The following is a 26251-nucleotide window of genomic DNA, read 5'->3' on the forward strand; positions in this document are numbered from 1 at the left end:
ACTCATCCCATTGAGATGCCACCAAAAAAAGAAAATTAATATATATATATATATATATATATAAATACAAGACAAACATATATAACCATTTTGACCTTCGCATACAAGCAGCAGCTACAAGGTTCTTTTCTTTGACTAAATTAAAAACTCAATTTGATGGAAAGGTGCAAATGTTCCTTTGCTAATTTTCTATGCTCAAGTTAAGCTTGATGGCAAAATTCTATAATCTCTAAGAAGACCGCAATGGCCTTGAGCTCAATACTACCACTGAGGTTTTTTCTTTCTTTTTCCTTTTCCAATCTCTCCTATCCCTTAAAATATAACGCCTGATAAGATTAAACAAAATGGAAATCTTACAGAAGCTCAATCTTACGATTGAGCGATAGGTTTGGGTGATCGGTGAGGATGGTTAAGGTGATATGGTGAGGCATGCGGACCATTTGGCATGGACCGGCTTCTAGTTGGTTGTCCATTCCTTGAAACCCCAGCCTGCCCTCTACTGCCATTCCGAGAATTTGGATTGGAGCCAGGCCGCTCTACTTGCAAGGCTTGGAAGTAAGATGAGGAAGATGCCATATCCTTGAGAGTGGGTAGAGGCTTCAGCACTTCAACAACTTCACTCATCAGAGGTCTAGCCTTGGGATCACGACTAAGACAACGGGCAGCCAACTGAAGTGCCTTCTGGGCACCTTTGATTGAGAAGCGGCCTTCAAGTCGAGGATCTACTAGTCGATAGAATCTTCGTCTATCTCCAAGGTGTGGGCGTGCCCACTCAACCAAGTTAACCTCTCCATTGGGTTGGTTTTTGTCCATTGATCTTCGACCAACCAGCATTTCGAGCAGAACCACCCCGAAGCTGTATACATCACTTTTCGAAGTAAGATGTCCTGATAGAAGATAACTCACGTTATACTTGGATGAGTTACAAAAATCCCTTGAAGCATAATATAAGACTTCAATACAAACTTATACATATAATATCGGGTGAAGTTGAGGAGCAAATGAGACCTGGAGGAATGTAACTTTATGCTAAGGTTAAAATACATAATACAGAGGCGAGTATATTTAACATGGGAGGCCCTCCTATCTTGAACATTAAAGTAAATAAGAAAATAACCATAGCTGCAATAAGCAAAAATCTAGCAGCTGGAAGCAGTCATATTTATGGTAGCATGCATATGGTAGTATAGTTATTCTTTCCCTTGTCATTCTTCATTGTCAGGCAGAGTTTAATGGAGACACATTGTCCATAAAACAGGTATCTAATAAAGTTGATGGGTGCAGTTACTAGAAGAGTCAGGCAGTCGGGCACAGAATGGTGAGGGCAAAGGTGAAGGTGGAGGGTAGACTAAGAAAAAGTTGCCAGGATGACATAATCTTATCTTAAGTTTAAGACTGCCTATATACTTTGTACCTATGAAAGAGTGCCAGATTTATCAGGTCTGGGTTCAAGGAATTCCATATGAAAGCAACAGAGAATAATAACAAGATGCAGTAAAACTGTTGACACAGTAAGGCAAAAAAATATGATACATACAGTTTATGATACCAACCTGTCATGACATACTCAGGGGCTGCATAACCATAAGTGCCCATCACTCGGGTGGAGACATGAGTTTTATCTCCCTCTGGAGCATCTTTAGCGAGGCCGAAATCAGAAAGCTTGGCGTTGTAATCCTGGAAGAGTAAATTATTGATTAGAAAAATAGGTATCAGGGCAAAATAAAGACATTTGAACTTGAAGTTCGCAACGCACCGCATCCAACAATATATTAGATGTTTTAAAATCTCGATAAATCACTGGCCTTTCAGCTTCCTCGTGAAGAAAGGCAAGACCCTTTGCAGCACCAAGAGCTATTTTCATTCGGATAGACCAAGGAAGCGGCAAGGACCCTGCTATGGGCAACAAAACTATTACTGAAGCATAATAGAATCATCAACTAGAAAATCATCTACTATGGGCAGCAGCACAGATTCTCGCTCACATCCAACTTTCTTTGTATGGTTTTTGTTTTGTTTTTCTAGGAAACATCTCATGGCATTTTGTCCAGTTGTGGAACCCACGCATTGAAGGAGACAAACAGGCTTACTACCTCACCACATTTAATGGTGGCACACATCCAACTTTAGTAAGTATTAACTCCTATCTTTATTTACTAATTAAATCAAAATAGATGGTCACACAACCTCCAAACTAAAATTTAAGATTGTTTTATCACTTTTTGCATACAAATAGCATCTAAAACATAAAAACTTTCCTTTCCTACGGAAAGCACTTTTGGAGAACGTTATAATAAGCAAAAATGCGTATCCACACTTAAACGCTAATACTAATAGGAAACTTAGTCACCAAAAAATACAACCACCGTCATTCTTACAGCCTTCATCATCATATTAAAAGCTGTCGTAGGCTAAATTCGGCAGGAGTCAAAATAGTTCAAATATCATTACAGGTGAACATAATTCTTCAGGCCAAAAGAAAATATATGGCTTACTACCAGAACAAAGAAAAGGAGAGCATGAAGAGGAGGAACAGTATATAACATAAAGTGCAGTGACCGATAGGAGAGTATAAACAAAAACAAAAGAAACAGAAAACAATTCCAATGCTTGAGCAGTAACTATAGTAGGCCTTTAGATAGTTACCTCCACTTTCTTAGAGTAAACTCAGATTTCATGGTACCTCCAAAAATAAATATGACTAAAATAAAATGCCAGAAGGAAGACCGAATTCTAGGTAAACAAATTTCTACGAGATATTGTTTTGAGTACATACTTCTAAAGAGGTGATTCTCCAAGCTTCCCCGAGGCATAAACTCATACACAAGTAATCTTTGATCATCCTCAATGCAATAGCCATATAGTTTGACTAAATTAGGATGAAGTAGGTCACCAAGATAAATAACTTCAGCCTACCACAAGGAAAAGACAAAAGGTTATCCCTCACTCATGGAAGTGAAGAAACAAATACCCATAGTCCTAATCAGTGGTAATGGGAAGAAAAAAAACTGATAATGACACGCCATACCAGCCATTCTTTATGACCTTGAAGTCCATCATGGTTCAGAGTCTTTACAGCAACCGCAAGCCCAGTTCCAGGTTTTACTGGAGCAGTTCCATTTTCGTCGATCCAGCCTTTGAATACACAACCAAATCCACCCTCGCCCAAAAGATTCACAGGTCTAAAATTCTTTGTCACTGACTTAAGCTCATCAAAGGTGAATTTTCGAAGCTGAGAAGCAACTTTCAGCTCCTCAGCTGCCTTGGGAGTGGACAGGGTGCTTTCTGTGTTGCTAGTGGTTGAAGACGAAGCAACTGGAGCAGCTGGCTGGTCTTTGATGGAGTCATTTGTACATTTACTTTCCGCTGGTTCACAAACGATACCACATTAAATCATCAGGTACAATTTAAGACAACCAGCTTAGCCCTATAAAGAGAAGTGACATATCCTAAATGTGGCACGACTGGGAATTACAAACAATTCTCTTCCTGTATGATGAACATCAGGATGTATATCTACATATTTCTAAAGCATTGATAAGGTATTTAATGCAGCAAAATTCGTTGACGGATAATGCTCTGCCAATGTGAGTATCTTATTAAATGTTTTCCTTGTCTAATATTTCTCATTATGGGCAGCATACTTTGTGTATATACTGAAATTTTGTGCAGATTAACATCTAGAAGATTGTAAAAAAATTTAAAGTGCTATTTGAATAAGTAGGTGACCCATGATGAGAGCACTCACTGCTAAAGATAAGCATGCTAATCACTTTACAGAACACAGGTAACACAGGCTCCCACCTATGTTACTTTTATGAAAGAGTTTTGCTTCGGTCAGTTGCCCACGTGCACGCGGAGAACAATTGAGACTAACATTTTCCGTTACTAAATGTGCATACAGAAACACATCTCATCACATAAGATGCATTAATTGTCAAAACAGCTCTTACTAAATCCTCCACAAAAATTGGAATCGTAATCATTTCATATAGCACATAGCCAAACTAACACGTGCAAAGCATTTATCGAAAACGACAAAAGGGAACTAGCTGTGTATCCATACTATAGGGAGCATCCAGCAAACATGAGTCAAAGAATAAACTAGCTGTTTTCATGTAGCGCATAGTCAAACAAGCACGTGCACAGCATCTATCCAAAACCACTAGCTCTGTATCCTTATTTTGGGGAGCATTCAGCAAACATGAATCAAAGTCGATGCTAAAAGTCAAAATTCAGCATGCTGGAAATATCTATGCAAGTTGTGATATTCTTTGCAATTCTAATTTAAAATGTGAACACCTCATGGTTAAACTTTTGAAAGTTCCTGGCCATTCTCGATTAAGTAAGAAATGAAAAAACTAGTAACTAATGGGACCTTATCACTGGATAAAACCAAGACCCAGAAACAGTGCAAAAACAGATATGATCACAGGATAACATATTTATATGACCACGGTATTAAATGAAGAAAAAATGAGGATTGATGAGTTAAATATGCATAAGATAACATGCTTTCAAACCAACGAATGAATCAAATTTTAAAAACATCTATATGCATGGCACGCCGACATGCTATATAATAATCACACCATGGCATTGCCAAGGAATCAATCAAAATCCAATCCACAAATAAGACCATAAAAATTGAGAAAGGGCATTAGGAAAAACATAGAGAAATGAAACAAAACTCAAAGGAAAATAAATTATACCATCTTGTGTGCTAGTTCCACTTGTAGAGCTATCCACTTTGGTCCTTGAAGACACGCATCCTCCCATGAGCCTAAACTTCATCCAACACCCTGTCATTTCATCTTCATCATCTTTCTTTTTCTTTCCCTTTGATTTTCCCACGTTCCAAGCTCCAGCATGAAAAGCATCAGGGCCTAATCCCATGTTATACAAACCCTAAATTAAACCCCTCATATGTGAAAGATATGCAATTTCACCAAAAACAATCTTTCAACCCCCTTTGATACAGAGTCACCAAGTGAACAAAATGAAGATGACACAAATAATATAGAAAAACAACCCCAGAGAAGAAAAACTGTCCAAATGATCAAAATTCTAGAAAACGCATTAGACCCTTTTCAGATATGAGAACCTTCAATTCAAGAAAACCCAAAACCACCAAAACCAAGTTGAGAGATCGAGTATATATGCGTTAAATCACTCCAATGGATAAGACAAGACCCATATAAGAAAACAGACATGCAAGCCAAAAGGACGACCACCTAGCTAAAACAGAGAAGAATGTCGCACTCAGAACGATGAAAACCCAGTAACCCAATCTCAGAGGGCAACGAGTTCAAAGAGGAAAAAACACATTTCGCACTCGAAAATCATCAGTTCGTTTCCAGCTAACCAAACACACATTCACCGGTACAGACAGACATGGAGACAGACAAAGACAAGTACAGAATCGCGTCAAGGTTAAGCTACAAGAAACCTAAGAACAATGTGGTTTAGTGTGTGTGTGAGAGGGAGAGAGAGGAGCAAACGTGCGTTAAGCATGGAAAGGAGTGAAGGACAAGGGTGAGGAATGAGGAGGATGTTTTGAGACCTTAAGAGAGAGAAAGGGAAAGTGTAAAACAACAGGCAGTGAGCCAAAAACGTTCCTTGATTTCCATACAGGCTTCCCCACTTGTCACTCTGCTACGTTACTGGCTAATCTTCATCTGCCACACCTATTAAATAAGAAGACCTCCAATTCTTTTTCTGAAAAGAAAAAAACATTATATTTTTCTCAAAATTGATGATGTAAATCCAGATTGGATGTTTTTTTCCTGATAAGTGGTGCTCATGCAGATGCCCAACATGTCGTTTGATTACATGATTTTAGTTTCATTAGGACTTGATTTTGTCTTGTTATCATTGCTAACTAATGTGATAGATAGAGGGATTGTCTTTCTTTTTTTCTTATTATTTTATTTATGAACTTGTAACTTGTTGCTTTTTCTTTTTGTGGTTTGATTTTATGTTACTAACTTTCTGCTCTTCTTTTTTATTTGCTGTTGAGGACCTTTTTTGCTTTCCTGTCGGGTTGTTTAACTTTTGTCGTTGATTTTGTCAAGCGAGACCAAACGCCACGACGACCAAATTTCAGCGCCACGCGCGCGCCACAGATAGATAGATTTCGGCTTTAGCCCTGCATTTATAATTTTATTTTTTTATGAGGACTATTTACAAGAAGCAAAGCCCAAGACCTTCCCTTTCTTATTAGTTTTTATTTAGCCCAGATTTTAATTGGGCTGTCTCTAAAAGGTCCAACCGTGTTTCATTAATTTGAAAACAGTAACGCTTAAATACCAAATTAGTATGGTAGATGATATAATAATGTTTTAATTAATTATATATATATAAATCAGTTAATTCCCTCCAAATAAAAAATAGTTGGGTTCATCAATGATTTGGTATCTTATTTAGTTTAATGCCATTAATAGTACTAATTTCATAACTACTCACAAATTTCAATTTCTTCTACTCAAGATCTGGGCTACACTTTTCTTAAGGCTCTTTTCTCCATGGGTAGATCTAGTTCGGAAAGGCTATAATGAGGAGTTTAAAATGAGGAGGCTATTTGAAGAGATAAATCTCACCATCAACAAATGTAAAGAAATCATGGGACTTAAACATTTTAAATATTTTAATGGTGGGATTGGCCTCATCAAATAACCTCCTCATTGTAACCTCTCCTAAATCTGGTCACACCATGTTGGAGTTTGTTTGTTATTTTTGGGCTTTGCCCTATTTTACGTAGCTACTATAAGTTTTAAAAAGACTATTACAAGGAGGATCCTCCGTGAATCCTTAAGCCATACAAATCAATCTTTTTTTAAAAAAAAAAATACCAGTGATAGTCTAAATTATAAGGGTTTGTTTGATAGGGAGGACTAGACTAGACTAACAAAATGCCTACATTTCATGTGCATTCAAGGCATAACATGGATAATGTAGTCTAACTTTGAGGATGAAGGGGGCTAGAGGTTGATGACTAAAACTTAATCCCCCCTAATCCACTTGAAAATGGTGGAATTAAGAGGGATAAGTTTTAGTCATCAACCTCTTATGAATAGTCCTCCTTAATCCTCTAAGTTAAACAACAATATTCATATTATGCCTTGAATGTACATGAAATGTAGGTATTTTGCTAGTCTAGTTTAGTCCTCCCTAACAAACGAGGCCTTGAGAGAAGAGGGTTTCTTATACACACGCTATCATGGTGTCATGAAAATTTGAACTTGAGACAACTGGCTTGCAAGTGTTGGCTACAAATCAATCTTTAATCTAAGCATAATACAACTAGAAAAATTAGAAACCCAAATATAAGGATGATCATAAAATGTCTAAGATTGACTAAACTATAGCTACCAATATTGGATTCTCTGTATGTTGAGTAGAAACGAATTGGAATTGAGTGAAAATATGCCCATACCTTGAACAATGGTTCGAAGTTGCAACTTGAATATCTTTGTTGAGTATTTTAATGAGAACTTGTGGATCTCCTTCAATCTCAATCCTCCAGAAACATCCTCTTGCAGAAAAAAACTATATTATATATGAGCTCGACTGAGGAGATGATGAGCAAACAACATGCATGCAACTGCTCCTGCAAAGCAGCGCGGTGTTCAAGGCAATTGGTGCAATTCCAAAATCCTCAATCATCGCCTGCTATATTATATGTGTTTGCTCAAAACCCCTGTCAGCAAGCTCATGATTTATGATGATTTCATGAATCATAAACAATTTTGAGACGCATGGAGATCCAAAATGACATGATCATATATCCGATAAGTTCCCTGCATGCTGCAGAAACTCTGCTCAATTTCATCCTCTAATAATTATAAGTCTCTCTTTGTGTATGTTCAAATTTTGTGCAGATTAATTATAAGTCTTGATTTCGTGCTAGTTTAAGCCGCAAGGGAGAGATTACAATAACTCAAGGGCCAATATATATAACAGTAAGAAGAAGGAAAAAAAATAAAATTTGATGATGAGGGTATGGAATTAAGATGTAGGGTGTCTCGCAGTTGAATTTGAAACATGTGACGAAACAGGATTCTTATGGTCTAACTGAGGGAGACAAAAGCCTGCAGATTCACATGGACTGCGTACAATTGGGCCTCTTGTACTTGAGATATATCACTCACTCTGTAAGAAGGCAGGCTGGGGTTAATGCAGTCGAACACGCATATATGCCTGAAAGGTGGTTGTACGAAAGTCCCAAGGTTTTTTTGCTGAAATTTAACTTTTATTACAGCAGGTAACATATATTATTATTTATATATATAGTTTGGCTAATCAGTGGTTGACTGTTGTAACTTTTATTTGATTAATTAATTTCACATGATCAATTCGGTCTCCTGAACACCAAGCTGGCCATTCAAATTCCTATCTAATTCTGTTAAAGCAAATGATGCACTAGATCACGACAGTACTTCTATGGTGTATAACTTAAAAAATATATAAAGTAAAGTGGCTCATCGTATTTGTAGTAACTTACCATTGCTCTCACTTCTAGTATCGCTTAAGTCAAATACGTAGCATAACATATATTGGGTAACGTGATCGTTGGACTTGACACATGAATAATTTGCTCTAATACCAATTGATTCTGGATGGAGAGATAACTCAATATCATTTAAACTATTAATATATTTTAATTTCCCAACATGAGACAATACTCTCAATATTTCATTTAAATATTTATTTTGAAAATTTGTTCTAATCTAGATGTGGTCAATTAATTAGTAATGTTACTCCCAAATGCTTGTTTTGTTCATATGATGATAAAGAATTGAATGTTGCTCTGCTATGTTTCTTGTTTTCTACACAGATATGCACAGAGAGAGAGAGAGAGAGAGAGAGAGAGATGGTGTGTTTGAAGTTGAATGATAATAGGATAGGGTGGCAGTAGATCACATGGATATATATGCTACAGAGAGAGTACACAGTTAGATACTCTCGATTGTCAGAGGGAAATTTACAAACGTCACCTTCAAAAGCTCAAATATATATTTACAGTGACCATTTCTTAACCCCCTCCACTACTTGATTTGTTTTCTTCTTCTCCCATCTCTCTGGCTTCTTTCTACTTGGAATGTGTACTCAGAATCCACCTCAACCCTCTTCTTTTTTTCACTTCTTAACCTCCCACAGAGATTTTGCTCACAGTTTCCTTTAAGGCTTTAATCTTCATCACCTCTATCTGCTACATGAAGTCAGCTTTTTTCCTCATCACTGCAACTGACTTCACAGAGCAATTCCATATATAGAAATTGTTTTATATTACTACATCATGATTCCAAAGCAACAACAACAGTTTTTTTTTGTTTTTTTAAAATGAAAATTTGCAGGGGGAGAATCCTTTTGATATTATTTCATGTCCCATATGCTGCAAGCCAGCGCTGGAAATCCACTCACTTAGCACATGTACAAGTATATCTTAATTTAAATAAAATCTTTTAGCACTACTCTTAATATGATCCAACCCAGCAAACTAATATAATTAGCACATAATCCACTGAAGCATGGGATATAGAAACTTGAAAGTGTATTATTCAGAGCCAATCAATTCCCCTTACTGGTTTTCAGCCCAACTGATGAAATTGATGAAGCATAAATATTGAACTCTGTACATCAATCAAAATCTACAGCCAAACTTGAAAATTAATAATTAAAACTCATAGGAAAATTTCCTAATTGTTTAATTGATTACTTGTCTGATCATTGGGCCTTGGCAGAACTGGATAATGGGTGCTTGAGAATAACCTGAAGCGGTTGGTTCAATTAATGAAAATGGTGCTGCTCAGGCCATGGCCAATAGCCTTGCTGCTGCTCTTGATCAATTCCATTGAACATGCTGCACAAGCTTTCATCTTGAATCATTTGATCAACTTTGAGGCACTGAAGATCCGATCTTGATGACCCTTGGAGGAGTTGGGTTATGCTTGTAGGCCTGAGGGAGGATGGGAAGAGGTTTTTTCCATTTGTCTGCTGGGAATTAGATGGTGAGCTGTTGGTTGTTGCTGGTGTTCTGGAAATGTCTAGGTTGAGATGATGATGATGATGATGATGATCTGAACTGTTCTCACTTCCATTGCTCCGAGAACCCTGATCAGTTTCTTTCTTGAGATGATTAATATTATTAAGCCCAGCTTCATTTGAATCCTTGCTTTTCATAGACAATAACTGCAGCATTAATTTGAACCCAAGCAATCAAGATTAAGTATGAAATTATGATATTAAAAACTGATGATGATCACTCTCAGATGCAAGTTCTTCCATTTCCAACCAATTAATGAAAAAAAAAAATGGGACTTTTTGAATATCAAACATATAAACATTAAAAAATTGCAAGCAGGTAAGCAACTAACTAAGATTAATTAAAATACTTTTGTTCATCAGATGCGCATCTGACAGACAGACAGACACTGATTAAGAGAAATTAGGGAATATTACAATGACTTTTGGTAGTAATTATATATTTATGTGCATTGGATCAAGAGCTCCAGCAGCCACTGGAATTAAGATGTCCTAGTAATCATAATGCACCATAATCCATGCTGATCCTATGGATATTATTTATAATACCAAGTTAATTAATTAAATTGTGAAAAATTAATTATCATTCTAGCTACTTCAAACTGATCTTGTGTAAATCCCAGGAGAACCAAGAGGGAGGGAGGAAGGAAGAAGAAAACCAATCTGCAGTGGAAGGAACTGTATGAAAACTTACCTCAGCCTGAAGCTTGTTATTGTGATCCTGAAGAACATCATTGTCAGCCTTAAGTGCATCAAACTTTTTCTTCAAGACATCATAGTCTTTCTCCAATTGCTTGGTCTTCCACCTGGCCCTCCTGTTCTGAAACCATATGGCAATCTGTCTTGGCTGCAGACCAAGAGCCTTCGCCAGCTGCATTTTTCTCTCAGGCTCAAGCTTGTTCCCCATCTCAAAGCTCTTCTCAAGAGTCTTAACCTGCTCAAGATTCAGCCTTTTCTTCTTCTCACCAATCTGGGATCCATCATCAGACAAATCATCCTCTCCTCCTCCATGCAGTCCTACTTCTTCATGATGATGGCACTTATTGTTCTCAACACCTGAAAATGACAGTGATCTCTTCATCATAAAAGGCACTCCACCACCTGCAAGACCCCACACCAAACCACACAAATAATTAATTACACAAATAAGAAGAACCCATGATTTGCTTCCAAAGTATATGAAAATAAAAATGAAAAAGAGAGAGAGAGAGAGAGAGAGAGAGAGGGAGAGAGAAGAGAGACCATGGAAGTGCTGAGGTGGGCAAGAGGGAAGGTTGTTGAGGGAGGAGGAATTAGCAAGTTGGAGGTCTGGATCTTCATGGGTTTGGAACATGAAACTATGACAAGAGGGGAAGGCCATCATGTCAATGGTATGAATTCATGCAGCAAAAGAATGATGTGCTTGCTTCCTAATAGGCTAATAGGTACTCTCTGCTTTTTGACACAAATTTTATAAGGGAAGGGCTTTAGATTATGTTCTGGCTCTCACTTTCATGGTGACAGGGCTTTCAGAAGGACAAGGGGATGGGTGAGATGGGTGCACAGACTGAAAGACAGCGATTTTTAGGTGAGAGAGAGAAAGAGAGAGAAAGAGAGAGAAGAAAGATCCAAATCCTAGGATGGGTCCACGAAAGCTCTCCCTCTAATATTATACACAAGTTCTCTCTCTCTCTCTCTCTCTCTCTCTCTCTCTCTCTCTCCCCCTCAATATACTAAGAAAGAAAATCATCAGCTGGGGTTAATTATTTTTAAAAACGCCCAGAAAACAATGCCACAGACCAAATGAGAGTAACAAAAAATAATTTAAAGGAAATTAATTAACGGGAATTATTGTAAAGCAAAGAGATTAATTAATGGAAAGATTATTAGTGGGAAAACAGGGCAACATGAAAAATCAAATACTTCCCTCCCACATGCATCGAAAGATCACATCATGTGTGACGAGGAAACTAGGCAACATGAAAACCCAGAATCCAAGGAGAGAAATAGTGGACAACACAAATAGCTAACTATTCAAATAAATTAACATTCATCTTCTTCGTGGACCTTGCATTATCAAATTCATTCATTCATTCATTTCGGGCTGGAGAATTTTGGTTATTTTGGTATCAAAGTTATATGTAATATTATATATGAGCTGTTCTTGTGTCACCTCGGGATTTCAAACTTAGTTACTATAACAATTCATTTTAGCATGGTATATTTGTATAAAAGCCAACAAGTTTTAACCTCAAATGGTAGATATTTTAGTAATAAATAAGTAGAGGCAGTGGATAAATAAATAGGCTCATATGCTTTGCCCAATGCCTATAAGAAACACTAATCTGCGTAGGCTGATTATCTTAATTCGTAAACCTATTAAATTATGAGATTCCTTGTTTGGTTGAAATTAGGGCATCTCTCCCACTCCCTAGCCCCCTCATCCTCAGGTTTGAAAGCTGAGCGCAGATAGGCTTTCAAAAGGACAATGGATGGGATTTGTATGTGTCATTTAAGACCTGCATCTATAAGTTTGAGAGTACATGTCTATATTACAGGAGAGAAGAATCAAAACTAAGACCTTAGATATATGTGTAAATACTTTTAACCACTTTAGCTACAAGTTTTTTTTTATCTTTTTTCTTTGTGTGGAGAGGAGAAGGTGGGGGATAGATGGGCAATTGGTGTGGGTTTTGTGGGGCCAAGGAATTGGAGCCTACAGATGTACAGCATTGGGCTGGCCTACAACAAAGCTCCTCTTACAATCACATGCCTTTATTAGGAGTTTAGAGGGTACCCCTCCTTGGGAGTAGGGTGGATCCATGTTATTCCTTTGTTGCTCACTTAAAAAAATAAATTAAAGAAAGTGGCTCTGAATCTTCCCCCACATGGCCTCCTGTTTCCATGTGCCCTGCTTCAACTTCCCTTCCTCTCTTCCCTTCTTTCTTTGTGATGGGGATTCTTCAACCATCATGTTGTTTAGTTTAATGCTTCAAATATGTTAACTTATGTTGCTTCTTCTATTCTCCAACCCATGAAATATTAATTTATTGCTCATTCTCTCTCTCTCTCAATTGTTCACTTCTGGTTTTGGATACACAAACTTTTTAATCATATCATTTAATCTGATGGGACCCTTTCATCCAATGTCACAAAAAGAAAAAAAGCAAAAAAAAGACTTGATCAGTTGGCATCACAACAAGGGTATCCAAGTGAATTCAGCCTAAACAAGTGGGGGGTGGGGAGAGGGGCAGTGGGGTACCCCTAGATGGGAAAGAAAAATAGACATATTTGAAAGCTTATTCTGATTTTGCATCCACTAATTAAAACCAACATGAGAGAGAGAGAGAGAGAACACCAGTATAACAACACAACTTGGAAAAATAAGGAAAAAGTAGATTATTCTATTTTCTTTAAAAGAAAATTGATAATTCATGCACAGGGCCAGAATTGGATTTGACTGCATGTATAGGAAGATTTTGAGATTCCATAAGAGGCTGAATCTTCTAGTTTCCATGGGGGTCAAGAAAAATTTCAAGTACATCATCTTCACAAAACAATGTGCAAAGAATTAAAATGTAATTCACCTCAATTCTATTACAAAAGAAAATGAAGATGAAACCAATTCCATTCATTCCACTAGAGAATAAGAAGCACATTTTAGTCCATCTAAATATGCTTTTATAAACAAAAGATTCAGGGGCTTAGTCAAGTTGGTTAGAACGGATGTATTATGTACTCTCCACTCTGCACCTGAGTTCGAATTCCCCTCCCCGTAATCTAGATTATATTAAAGTAGAATGTCATTTGTATATAAAAAAGAAAAACAAAAGATCCAGAGCAGGCTAGCAAGAAGAAAACCAAATTAAAACTCAAAAATTAGAACAGGCCCAGGCCCGAGTATCAGTTTGAACACTTTTTGTTTTGGTAAAAAGTTTTGGCCTCATTCTAACATTTCCGCAAAAGTTTAAGCATATTTATGAGCATTTTACATCATATATTGGGCTAGGATCAATCTGGCCTAGAATTCTGGACTTATCCCTAATCCCCTAATTAAAAGCCCAGCTATACCAGGCTTCACGTGGGCCGGTCTAAAGCTTATCTTGATGGCCAACCAAAACTGATAACCCCAACAAAAAAACGAAAAACACACAAAAACAAAAAAAACTTACCAACAGTAATATTAGAACAAATTTAATTTAAAAAAATATAAATGATATTTTACTTTATTCTAATCTAAACTACGGGATGATGGATTCGAACTCAGGTGCAAAGCATATCCGCTCTAGCCAATTTGGTTAAGTCTATATCTAATTATTTAATTTTTAAAAAAATTTCGTTCAAGAGTAATTTCGTTATCCTAACAAAAAAGATACACTTAAATTTATTGAGTAAATCCACCCAAAACGATGGAATTGAAGAATAAGAGGTCAAAAAGATTACAATTAGAAAGGAGATGAATGAACTTAATCTAAACAGCAACGTGCAGCATTCTATACAAACGTATTGTATGCAATTTGGGGGTCCAAGACACGTGTAAACAGTTGGTTTGATTGTTATCTCAAAAATTAGATCAACTAGATAACTTCAGCCGTCCGATCTAGCTCCAAAATGTCTACCCCGAAATTCAATTTTCCCCAAAAACACATTATAAAATATTTTATTATCAGGCCCTGGTTTACTAGGAGGATAGTGGAAGCCATGAACTTAAACAAGAAGCACAACTCGGCAAACAAACATTCCATCCAAGAAGCCACTCACCCACTCCATGATTTCAAACCCACAAAACGTGGCCAAGTCCACTAATTTAATCATTGTGGCTAGTTAATTATGATTCTTTCTTTCGAAATGCGTTTACTATTTTAATCATTTTTTGATATTCTCGGTCTTATAAATTGTTTATCCGAACTCCCTTATTTTTTCCTTCCCTCTCTTTCTGTTTTATGGGAGTGTCATGCCCGTCAATTGCATGTTGTTGCTAGCATCAAGTTATGTTCGCCTCATTAGAAATTGTTCGTGTTTATTGAAAAACAAATACGCAATGATGTTGTTAACAGTCTGTAAATAATATATCAGTACGTTTTTTAAATAAAAACAATATCGACACATTATTGATATTTCATTTTTGAATGAAAAACAGACGTACTTAATCGTACAAGTCATCTTACTGTTCCGGTAGGTACCAAAACCTTAGCTTTTAATTTAATTTTTAAGCATAATGAACTGCCTCCTTGATCGGTTGCAGCAATTATGAAAAGCGATTAGGTTTACAAATTTATACTCGATTGGCAATACTGTGGTGTTGGAAACTGCAAAGAAGAAGTGTCCACGTGCCATCACATGGACGGTGCTAAATCACCATGCCTATGTAATAATTAGAGCCAATCCCCATGCACCGGGCCTTGCTGTAAAATTAAAACAAATTCCCTCGCAATTGATTATGGTGATACCATCATCATTTCTTATTCATTTATCCAATCTCCTTAGTCCGTTTGGTTCAAAAAAAGAATTTGAAAGGAAATTATTTCTCATGTCATTTTTTAAGGGATGAGAAATGGAGATTCACTTTCCATATTTGGTAATCTTAGAAAAGTAACTAAGAAATACCACTTTATTTTCTTTCACGTGTTTGATTTGTGTAGGAATGTAAAACGAAGTTTGTTTAATTTTCCAATTATACCCATATGAAATCAAACAAAAAAAGAATGTATGCAATGCTATATTGTGATTCTAAATTGTTAATGAGGGCAATATAGTCAAGAAAAATGTGTATATAATATTGACTCATTTTCTCAAACTTTTCTATGAGGAAAACAATACTCAAGAAGGAATGAGGGCTTCACTTTTCTCCTACTTTATGAAGATTATAGACTGAACTAGTAGTCTGATAGGAAACTGTTCACACTCAATTTCTCGCTCAGTCTAGTCGAATGAATGAGAACGGAGCTCCCTCTCCATGTGCAATGCAACGATTTTTCATGCCTGAACTTATTAAACATCGAAAAACAATTGATTTCCCATCCTTAAAACTCATTTCCCATAAATCAAACAAGGCCTTAGTGTTTGACGAATAAACAGAAAATACCTTTACCATTTCTTATTCACTTTCTTTATAATATTCCAATGTGTGTATTTTGTAAGTTCATAGGGATAGCTTGAAAAAACCAAGTCATATATGAAGAACTCTCACAAAAAAAAAATGTAAAAACTACACAAAAAACCCAAAAAGGTAAATATAAAATATAGTTAGCCAAACCATAAGAACACCACCACAAAGTAAATATTAAATTTTAAAAACTAATAAAAAATCTACAGAATTCTCATTTATCTATTTATGTTTTATTTAATACAAACGAGAGTCTAAACTATAAAAAAAAGGAAATATTAAGATTCGAATATGTAAACTAGTCTACAAGTCAAAGTCATTTCCTACGAGACTATGCCCCATTGACAAAAGTTATGTTCTATTACTCTATTATTAAAGGGAATTGTTGCATCCTTCATATCATAGTCATCGTAATTTCAAATTTGCAAGAACACATGGGACCACAATTCCTCCGCTTAAATTAAATCACACTCTCCGCCAAAGTCTAGCAGCGAATGTTGCAACCCTCGTCCGACTTCAGTCTTCTAGAGCCATTCAAGCAATAAATCCCGCTATTTGATTATCCATTTTTCTTTTACATTTTTTTTCCTTTGTAAAAGAAATTAATATTTTATTATTTAAATGATCTAGTGGACTATGTAATAGTGTCTTGTCCATTCAGTGTAATTATAAATATTTTAAGCAAAATACTATTATAAATATTTTAAGATAATTAAAAAAGTGCAACTACTATTTCATTCGTTTAGCCCAAAAAAAAGATATATATATTTCGCTGACGTTACATTTTGTAATATATTATTATTATTTTCTGGTAATTATTTTAAAATGATTTACCAAGTAAAAGACGTATATATTGATACATTGTTTTTGAGAAGGTGGGTTCTGCTTCCACAACTCCTGTTGCAGTTTTTCATTCTAGAGAGAGAGAGAGAGAGAGAGAGTGGGAAATAAAGAAACGGTCTTGGCCCTCATTATTTGACTTTTGTATTGAAATTCCGTATTTTCCCACAACTTTATTCGCTTCTGTTATGGAATTTCAATTCGTTGGCCTCTGCCTCACGGACAGCAAATTCCAGGACCTCTGAAATCCGCTCCTTCGTCTTCTTCTCAGCCTTCCTTCCTTTGTCGTTTTCTCTCAAGGCCTTCTGCAGATTGGCTCCTTGATGGTCTCCTTGACGTCGTTGATGATAATTAATTCAAGCCAATCCTCCAACTGGGTTTGCGCAGTTTCGAGCTCTCTCCCTCATTAATGTGAGTTTCAACGCTTTTGTTTACCCGTCTTTGTCTCTGTCTCTGTCTCCCTCGTTACTAAAATAAATGCATGAACAAGAAGAAAGATTCCTAACCCAACAATTTCCCAATTCACTGGATCTTCAAACTCATCAAAACAACCCGAGAATGTTCTTTTAATTCGATTCCCAAATCCCATATCAAAATACCCTTTTGATTGTTTGATCAAACTCTCTTTGTTTGAATCAAATTGGTGGGTTTTGGGCTGATGGGTTGCGCAAACTCGAAGCAAAAGTCACGATGCCGGCACTGCCGGAGCCCCTATTCTCCAGTTTCCCGAAGCTACTCAATGCACGTCCACCACCCACCTCAAACCAAAGGCGATAGCTACCATGTTGTTGCCCTCACCTCCTCCACCTTGGGCTCTCTCAAGGTCGATCCCTCCCTTCAAAGCAACCACCACCTCGAGGCCAAGAGATTTGCTAATGGCAATGATCACATCGACAAGGACAACATAATTGGTAACGGTCACAAAACTGATGAACACGGAAAGGAAAATGTGCAGGACAACAAAAAGGAATTTTCAATGGGACTAATCGAAGCGAAGACATGGTCTAATATGATCGATCAGAAAATCCCAAAAATTGTACCCAGGACACCAATCTGGACACCCCCGGGCGAGCCCGAGACGATCAATACTTGGGAGCTAATGGAAGGCCTTGAAGACATAAGCCCTTTCAGGTCACCAGCTCATCACCTCCGGAGCTTCTCTTTTGATGTTGTTAGGAGCCCAAGTCCAGTGCCCACTTCCCCGGCTGATCGCCCCAAATCAAAGCTACACGAAAACGGTACCGTGTCACCTAAGCCCAAGTGGCTTCAATTGACAGAAGACGATCGTGTGAATTCCAATTCCTTGATCTCAGACTTTGATCCCGAAGTCATTTCCGCGTTCAGAAAATCGTTATCGGAGCTCAAATCCGACGACGACCCTTTTCATTTTTCACAGTTGGGTGTCCAAAAGCAGCCGGCTTTGGCCGGCAATGGCGTTGTTACAGAGTACGAATGTGATGCAGTACCTTGTGGCAAGGTAAAGGACAACAAGGACAGGGACAGGGTTGTATTGTACTTCACGAGCCTCCGAGGTGTAAGGAAGACGTACGAGGACTGTTGCCATGTGAGGGTGATATTGAAGGGCGTAGGGGTCCGGGTCGATGAGCGAGACGTTTCGATGCATTCGGGGTTTAAGGAGGAGCTGAAGGAGCTTTTGAAAGATGGGTTCAGTGGGGTTGCCCTGCCTAGAGTGTTTCTGGGAAACAAGTACATTGGTGGAGCTGATGAAATTCGGCAATTGCACGAAGATGGGAAGCTCGAGAAGTTGCTTGAATCTTGTGAAAAATTGGATGGTGGCGGGGCTGGAGGTGGTGGAGTTTGTGATGCTTGTGGGGATATAAGGTTTGTGCCATGTGAAACATGTTCAGGGAGCTGTAAAATATATTATGAAGATGCTGATCGTGACGAAGAAGATGAAGAAGAAGAGGAGGAAGAAGCAGAGGAGGGTGAGTCGGGGTTCCAACGGTGCCCAGATTGTAATGAAAATGGCCTAATACGTTGTCCAATATGTTGCTATTAGTTTTCTGTGGCCTAAACACAGGTAGTTTTGACCATTTTTTTGTGCTTCTTTTGGGTTTCTTTCTTGGTGAGTTGTTTGTTGTACAGTATAGAGTTTTGGTACATTCCATTTCATGAGAGAAAAAAAAAAACTGCAATAGGAAACAGTGAATAATGTTTCAAGCAGGCAGAAGCAGGTCCCCTCAACCTCTATGAAGGCTGTATAATTTCCATTAGTTTTGTTTCCAAAGAAGAAAACAAATGAGAAAGCCTTGTATTGTAATACTATATATCCCCTACAAGAATTTGAAGAGCAAATATGAAATGCCCTCTATTCTCAGCTATTTGTTCTTCTTTCAGTTGTTGTATGCACACACCACCATAATCTTTGAAAACCTTGTTTTCTAATTGCATGCCACACTTAAATTTGATGCCAATGCAGTCACTATAAAAGAGAAGAATTTGTGCATGTCACGGGAGTGCTTTTTCCAACCAATTACTATTTGTTATGTGAAAAAGTTATCACACGTGACAGAACGTAAATGATTATAATTAACAAAACAATGTTATTCCCGTGCTATACAAATACTAGCAGACCATCAACTTCTTCCTTTAAGTCTGTTAAGGACACCTAAAAAATCATTTAATTTAGCAGAAACATAATGTAATTTCTTAAGGGTAGTGCAGAAAGTGCTTGACTGATAGACTGTTAGTGCTGCGGGCACATCTTTTCGTATATTATAGAAGAAGGAAGGAAGTAAGTTTGGTACGAAATTCAAGTAAGTTGATGGTTGATTATATAATTTGTACTCAATACTATTTTATGGTTGTGTTGTGTATTCTATATAGTAGTTGGCTTCAACCATGTCAAAGATGGGAAGGGTCATCAAACATGTTGATGCATGCCAAGCAAATTAGGTGAAGAAAGAAAGAAATGATCAAGGTCAATGTCGGCGAGTGAACAAAATTTGATAGTGCCCTGGTCAATCCACCGTCTCTGGTCTTGACAAGTAAAATACAAGTAGGGCATGAAACCTACTTTACAACCCCAAAAAAAGGGCAAACTAATGTATTATTATTTCCTTCAATAAAGTTTCTGAGAAATTAGATTCTACAAATAAACAATTGCCCTCTTTATCTAAAAGCTTTGATTAAAAAAGACTTGGAAGTATCACCTGAAGCTGATGAGTTGGTGGAAAAAAAACCAAGGCGCAGACAACTTATTGTATATGAATTAGACTTAGACAGGACGGCTCATACCAATTAAGCAAGATACTAGGCAGAATATATTATCATGGCAAGGTGCCATAAACAAATGGTGGTGCCACAAAGGGACATCTACATAATCCAAACTAATGGGTTTTTTTTTTGGGTATCCAAATTCAAATCGGAGAAATCACAATTGGCTAAGTGACACTCTCCATCTTATCAAACCATATCGATTTGGGTTGTTAAGAGATAGACCCATAGAGGCCATTAATGTGCTATGTGGTGCCCAAAAGGAAAGGGAAAAGGATAAAAGACCAATGGAAACATCTGTTTCTTGTCGAAAACATATGTCATTAGTATTTAGTAGTACCGCTGAATAAACAGAGTCCCCATTAATTTTTTTGGGGTAACGACATTATGTAAAAGTTGCATTTGGGTACATTACATATACATGGCTTACACAATTGTGGTCCATCCCTCTGTCCATTCCACTTGGGTTCTTTTTCTTTTCTACTATTTGCTATAAGCGTACATTAATTTAAGTTACGGAAAGGGGATTTGAACTTGGTTGTAAGGACTCACTTCTTTGGCTAACTGATCTAATCTACAGTGTGATCCAGCACATTGTCCTTCACTATTTTTCTCTATTTGTAAAGGGAGATTGAAAGATGTTCAAGTCTATACATATAATGTTGTTGGATCAATATCAATATTTTTGGTTGCCACATATTCAGCTGGTTCTCTGGAAAGTGATAGCCATATGTGAAAAGGGCAAACCAGTTCCCAGCCTTTTAGTTGTATAATATGATTTCAATGATGGGAGTCTTACACCGCCATGTTTTACAATATACGTTTTCCCTAACACCAAACAAAGCGTAGAGGAGAAAGTCATGTGGATGCTTTGTCTGCTTTTGTGCGTTCATAATCAGTAATGGGCATAAAGCTAGGATCTCACCAACTAAAAACCCGTTGGTTAATCAATCTTATTGAGTTGAGCATGTCATGAATTAAGGCATAAACCCCAAAAAAAAAATGGAAGTAAAAAAGGTAGCTTTCTAAATAAAGCTGGGATCTTATTAACTAAAAGCAAAACAGTGTTATTCTCGTGCTCAGACCTGAGCATTAAGGCATAAACCCAAAAAACGAAGAAGCAAAAAGGTAGCTTTCTGAAGATGCGAATTAGCAAATAGCAGTCTAGAAGATGTGCAGGGCACTGGTGGTTGGCTTTAGTTGTCGGCCAAAAAACATAATGTCAACTTTAGAACATTACGGGGTCGTTGGGAAGCGAAGACTTGGGCTTGCTGAATAAGTATATACTGATCGGTTGGCAGGTGAAGAACAGCATTATTAATAAAACAAATAAAGAAATTAGAAGTTAGTTAATGGGAGGCAGGCAGTGGGAGTTGTGAAGCTTAAACCTTAATTATGAAAGTAACAACCGGAGTCTTTGTTTTATGGTTGAAAGATTAACATTCTGGTTGTTCAAATGAGAGTCAAGCCATAGTTGCTGACCATCCAGGGGATGCTTGCCTTCCAAGACTGGTCAATGAGATGATATGGTCAAAGCAGATAACATGGTCAAAAGAAAAACCAGCAAGATTGTTTCTCAACCATTTTGAAAGGCCATCTATTAGATCACAATTTACTTCAAAGCCTATTTATTTGCAAAGAAAATTTCTAGGAGATGAAATGGACAAGACAAATGTGAACGTTGGTTATTTACTGGTATGAGAACCCAAATCAGCTGCAGCTTTGCTTGCACGAGTCAATGCATCTGAAACCCACAGAGCTCCCTTGGCAAAGAAGCTGCTATTGACTAGAGCGCTTCCTGCTGCCACAGCTGCTTCCCCAGCAACTGTGGCTGCTACCACTGCTGCTGTTCCAGCAACAGTTGCGGCCGATTTGGTGATATCGGAAACATGGAACTTCTCGTCTGTGGATTTAACAACTTCCATGCCTGCATTGATTTTCTCAGTGAGCCCAATTCTATTGCTTAGCTCATAAACCTTGGCTGCTGCAGTAGCTGAGACTTGATGGGACTCGTCGAAAGCTTTGGCCTTTGTTAATGCGTCCTTGCCCAAAACATATCCCTTGGCTACCATTGTTTTGACAACTTCCTGAGCAACTGTTATTGCTTCTCCAGGAGTAGAAACGAACTCACTTGTGTGAAAAGCCTGATAATGTTATACAAGATTTAAGAAACAATGAAAAGTTTGACTAGCAATTGAGACAAACAATTTGATAATTAAGCCAAGTTTGGATAATTAAGTGGTACATAACATTCATAATTAATCTCACACCCACCCACACAATCTCTTAATTGAAATCAAGTTAGAGCTTCTAATTTTTCTGAAAGTAAATTTTTGGCAAAATGATGGTGGTTTTTTATTTTCGCCCTATTTGGGCCTGGATAAGGATTTTACTGATATTTTAGTAGAGTTTAAGCCTTTGTTCAATTGTCTGAAGAGGGCCCAAGACAAGGCTTTGCTTACCTTTGGGCCGACCCTTTGCACATTTTATCCAAATTTTCTACATTACCGTCTTTCTTTCTCAGTTTAGTATTCATCTATGATACCTTTTTAACCATCCGATTAAATTCTTAAAAGAACCACTGGAATTTCAAAATCACATGAAAATTTGTTGTGCAAAATTGTGCTGTAATTAACCTTCAACCAATCCAATCCAAGTAGTAGGTTACATACCATTGAGCTAGTGTTGCCTTCAGGGTTGTATGGATTGTTCCAAGGATCAGATTCATCAATATAACTTCCCCAGCGTGTTATGGATACACATTGGTCTACAATGCTAGCTCCCTGGAATTTCAAAACAAGGACGGAAAGAGAAATTAATGAACAAACAATGTCAAACATCCGGGGCATTGTGGGACTAAGGTTCATCCTTGGATTTAGTTCAGACAAGGCATTTCAACTCCATATGAAAAAGTGATCATTTGTTTAAAGCAAAAGCAGTCAAAAGTTATGAATCACCATTTATCACAATTCAGGGAACGCATCTTACGCTGAGCATCACAGCAGTTTGTAGAGCAAACGCATCTCTGAATGTCACATATGCAGTACAGGCGTATTCACCAGATCTGTTCCCAACAACAAAAGCATTCTCCCAATCAAATACACATTTATTAAGAAATTTCAAAGGAATGAATGAATCAGGTGAAATATTGTACAACTCATGGAAGCATATGACTTATCATATTTGATCTTTAGGACCTGTCATCTCAGTTTTGAAGATTTCTCATGACAGATGCTTAAATTTATCCTTTGTTCTTTTCTTCACAAGCACGTTTTTATTGAGCGAGAGCAGTCAGTTATCAAATGGGAATTGACTGAATTACTAAAAGTAATTCCACTGTTGTTCATGCAAACTAAAGTTTATGATCCCATTTCTATGGTGAGGCCATTATGAATATGAAGATTCCGTTCACAGAAAACACAGCAATGAGCACACCTGATAGCCAAAATGATGACTTCTAAACTTGTGGAAAACCGAAATTATATACCATTGTTTATGATGCTGACTTCTATTTCTTTAATTACTTAATTCTAGATAATAAAAAAGTTAAAGAGGCTTCACAAAAGGCATTTTTCCTTTTGACCTTCTCCAAAAACAAGCAGCTTCTGACCAACTCAATGAGTTTATGGTGGACAAACCCCATATATAATCATCACTAAACAATCACTTTCCAGTTTCAGTGCAAAATAAAAAACAAAACAATGGAATCATTGTTAGTAATTAAAAGCAAGGGAAGATGAATTCTATACCTGATGACTTCAACATGCTCAACTGCACCACAATGACTGAAAAAGTCGTAAACATCCTGCTCTGTAGCTTTAGGGGATAAGCTTGTAACTTCAGCAGTGTAACCACCAGGGTACATTTTCCTGAAATCCTTGGAATAAAAAACTGGATTGAGAGGATACTAAGGATCATCCATACGCCATAGGCCCATAACCCTCAGTGGTCCCTACATGAAATTCAAAGGAAAAAACAGAAGAAAAGACAATTGGATGTTTCTTCTAACATCTAGTGAAACCATGAAGTTTAATTCCAATTCAATGATAACTTGAATACACCAGCCTTAAAATAAAAGTTAAAAACTTGAAACCCATCTAAAGTCAGATACATTCCAAGGCAATGATGCAGTTTCCCTGCATGATTCTCAGCCACTCTTATAAGAGGGCCTGCATTAAGTGGCTATAAAACAGCATGTTCTGCGCATCAATTAACGCAGCATTAATATGCACAATTTCGGATTATAAACAAAGAAAGAGAGGATTTTTCACCTCAGAACCATCATAGAAACACAGTCTCCTACAAATTCCTAAGAACCATGTCAACTTGTATTATAAGCATAAAAGAAAGCCAAAGGTAGTGGGAAAGTGACAAACTTTAGGCACAGTGCTAATGTCTTTCGATTAATTGGCGCGATTAACCAAGTCAAAGCCACTTGATGATTCTGTCATTGATAATTTGGATAAAAAATAAACGAATTCGAAGCTAATTTGATAATGGGAACTAAGCGAACTGAAAAACCCAGATAGAAAAGTTTGTGAACTTGAGAAATATTACAGTTTGCATACCTGTTGTCGAATTTTGAGAACGTTAGAAGCTCCAATGAAGAAGAAGAAGAAGAAGAGCGTGGTTTTGATTGTCGTTGGAGGAGCGTGGCGTGGGGCTTATCCCTTTAAGCCGCCGTCGGAGATTTCTATGATCCGAGTGGCGGGGAATCTAGTTTTCAGTTAGGATGAGGATAATCATAAAGGTCAAAAGGTCTTTAAAAAATAATAATAATGAAAATAAATAACAAAAACAGGTAAAGGTTGCTGCGCAAATGAAATGATTCGGTAGAACGGTGGCGTATTGGTTAAGGTCCAACCGTCCAAACACTCAGAAGACGAAATTAGTGAAAAGCCCCGCGAAATTATAACTTTTTCACACATGCCCAGCAAAATTAAAAATGGTGTGATTTTAGAAAGTCTTTGATATCAGAAATTAAGGCGCGCACTAAACATTGTTGAGCTATTTCTTATGTTTATGTGTCATACTTATTATGATGATTTTTTTTTCCAAAGTTCTTAGATGACAAGCAAACATATATAACACCAACGTCAATTAGTTGTTGGTCTAGTGGTAATTATCTCTACTTAATTGGAGGTGATTCAACTTGCATACAAGGGCGAAACCATGAATTTTTCTAAGGTTGTGTTTTTTTTTTTTTTTTATATATGAAAGATCTATATAAACAATGAGAACAAAAAAAAAATTTGGTATGCTAATTAATACAGTGAGAACCAAAAATAAAACATATATCATTAGTAAATATATAAACAAGAAAAGAGAAAGGAGAGAGGAGAAAGAGAAAAGAGAAAGGGGCAAGAAGGAGGAACCACCATTTTTGAGAGGAAGGAAGGAAGACAATAGTTTGGGCTAGTTTTTTTTTTTTAATTTCTTTGGTCAAAGTTTTGATTGTACTTAATGGAAGTGGGCTGACTTGTGGACCAGTGCACATATAGGCCCATTATGAAAAACAGAGTGGTACTGGAGCCCATCCCAACCACCCTTTGCTCCGCCCTTGCTTACATAGAACGATATACCTTTATGATGAGTTAATTTGGTATATTTTTAGTAACTTGTTGTGGATATATATGTTGGCCCGTCAAACATATATATAACACATCAAAAACAGTACACGGAGAAAGCAATTTGAACAAGATAAGAAACTGCGTAACATGGCTCATGTGGACTCATGACTTGCAATGCACACTATGATCGTGCTTCGTGATGGTGATGGTGATGGTTTGGTGTTCATGTGGAGAGGGGAGGATTCTAGTTGAGCTTTCCACAAGAATTTGAGTCATCTTTGAGAGGTCGACGGTTTGACGAATATGAATATGAATATGTACTCATGATCACATGCATAATGACATGTCATTAACTTAAGTAGACGATGCCTACGCCTTCCCAATTATATAACTTAGCCGAGTTCTGTACGTACATTCCAAGTTTTCCTTGCCATATTTTTATTCCTTTGTTTGTTAGCAATCAAACAAAACTAGT

The 26251-nt window shown here is 37.2% G+C and overlaps 4 protein-coding genes across 8 annotated transcripts; 1 reads left to right on the forward strand and 3 right to left on the reverse strand.

Moving 5' to 3' along the window:
* Nucleotides 1–38: 38 nt before the first annotated feature.
* On the reverse strand, nt 39–5675 carry LOC103329985 (serine/threonine-protein kinase PBL34-like). 2 transcript variants are annotated; one of them, XM_089050124.1, is made up of 6 exons: nt 4713–5675; nt 3029–3366; nt 2777–2912; nt 1757–1896; nt 1554–1677; nt 39–887 (listed from the first exon to the last, which is right to left on the reverse strand). In XM_089050124.1, exons 1-6 carry the CDS (start codon nt 4894–4896, stop codon nt 370–372), a joined length of 1440 nt encoding a protein of 479 aa, XP_088906250.1. In that variant the 5' UTR covers nt 4897–5675; the 3' UTR covers nt 39–369. The 2 variants fall into 2 exon arrangements, with proteins under 2 accessions (XP_088906250.1, XP_008230745.1); XM_008232523.2 differs by having other exon boundaries at nt 1757–1893; nt 4713–5671.
* A 3861-nt stretch (nt 5676–9536) lies between these two features.
* Nucleotides 9537–11559, reverse strand: LOC103329986 (homeobox-leucine zipper protein ATHB-20-like). Its single transcript, XM_008232524.2, has 3 exons — nt 11287–11559; nt 10739–11145; nt 9537–10191 (listed from the first exon to the last, which is right to left on the reverse strand). The coding sequence occupies exons 1-3, from the start codon at nt 11405–11407 to the stop codon at nt 9790–9792; spliced, it is 930 nt and encodes a 309-aa protein (XP_008230746.2). The 5' UTR covers nt 11408–11559; the 3' UTR covers nt 9537–9789.
* A 5462-nt stretch (nt 11560–17021) lies between these two features.
* LOC103329987 (uncharacterized protein At5g39865-like) lies at nt 17022–19311 on the forward strand. Its single transcript, XM_008232525.3, has one exon. The coding sequence runs from the start codon at nt 17628–17630 to the stop codon at nt 18987–18989; it is 1362 nt and encodes a 453-aa protein (XP_008230747.2). The 5' UTR covers nt 17022–17627; the 3' UTR covers nt 18990–19311.
* Nucleotides 19312–21775: 2464 nt separating this feature from the next.
* LOC103329988 (RNA-binding (RRM/RBD/RNP motifs) family protein) lies at nt 21776–25046 on the reverse strand. Of its 4 annotated transcripts, XM_089050905.1 has the most exons (6): nt 24775–25043; nt 24583–24650; nt 23956–24158; nt 23195–23270; nt 22879–22989; nt 21776–22350 (listed from the first exon to the last, which is right to left on the reverse strand). In XM_089050905.1, the coding sequence occupies exons 3-6, from the start codon at nt 24069–24071 to the stop codon at nt 21892–21894; spliced, it is 762 nt and encodes a 253-aa protein (XP_088907031.1). In that variant the 5' UTR covers nt 24072–24158; nt 24583–24650; nt 24775–25043; the 3' UTR covers nt 21776–21891. The 4 variants fall into 4 exon arrangements, with proteins under 4 accessions (XP_088907031.1, XP_008230749.1, XP_008230750.1 ...); XM_008232527.3 differs by lacking the exon at nt 24583–24650 and having other exon boundaries at nt 23956–24083; nt 24775–25046; XM_008232528.3 differs by lacking the exon at nt 24583–24650 and having other exon boundaries at nt 23956–24075; nt 24775–25045.
* Nucleotides 25047–26251: the final 1205 nt, after the last annotated feature.

Source organism: Prunus mume, linkage group LG4, assembly GCF_029339155.1.
Source record: "Prunus mume cultivar Tortuosa linkage group LG4, ASM2933915v1, whole genome shotgun sequence".
In the NCBI taxonomy this organism is placed as follows: Eukaryota; Viridiplantae; Streptophyta; class Magnoliopsida; order Rosales; family Rosaceae; genus Prunus; species Prunus mume.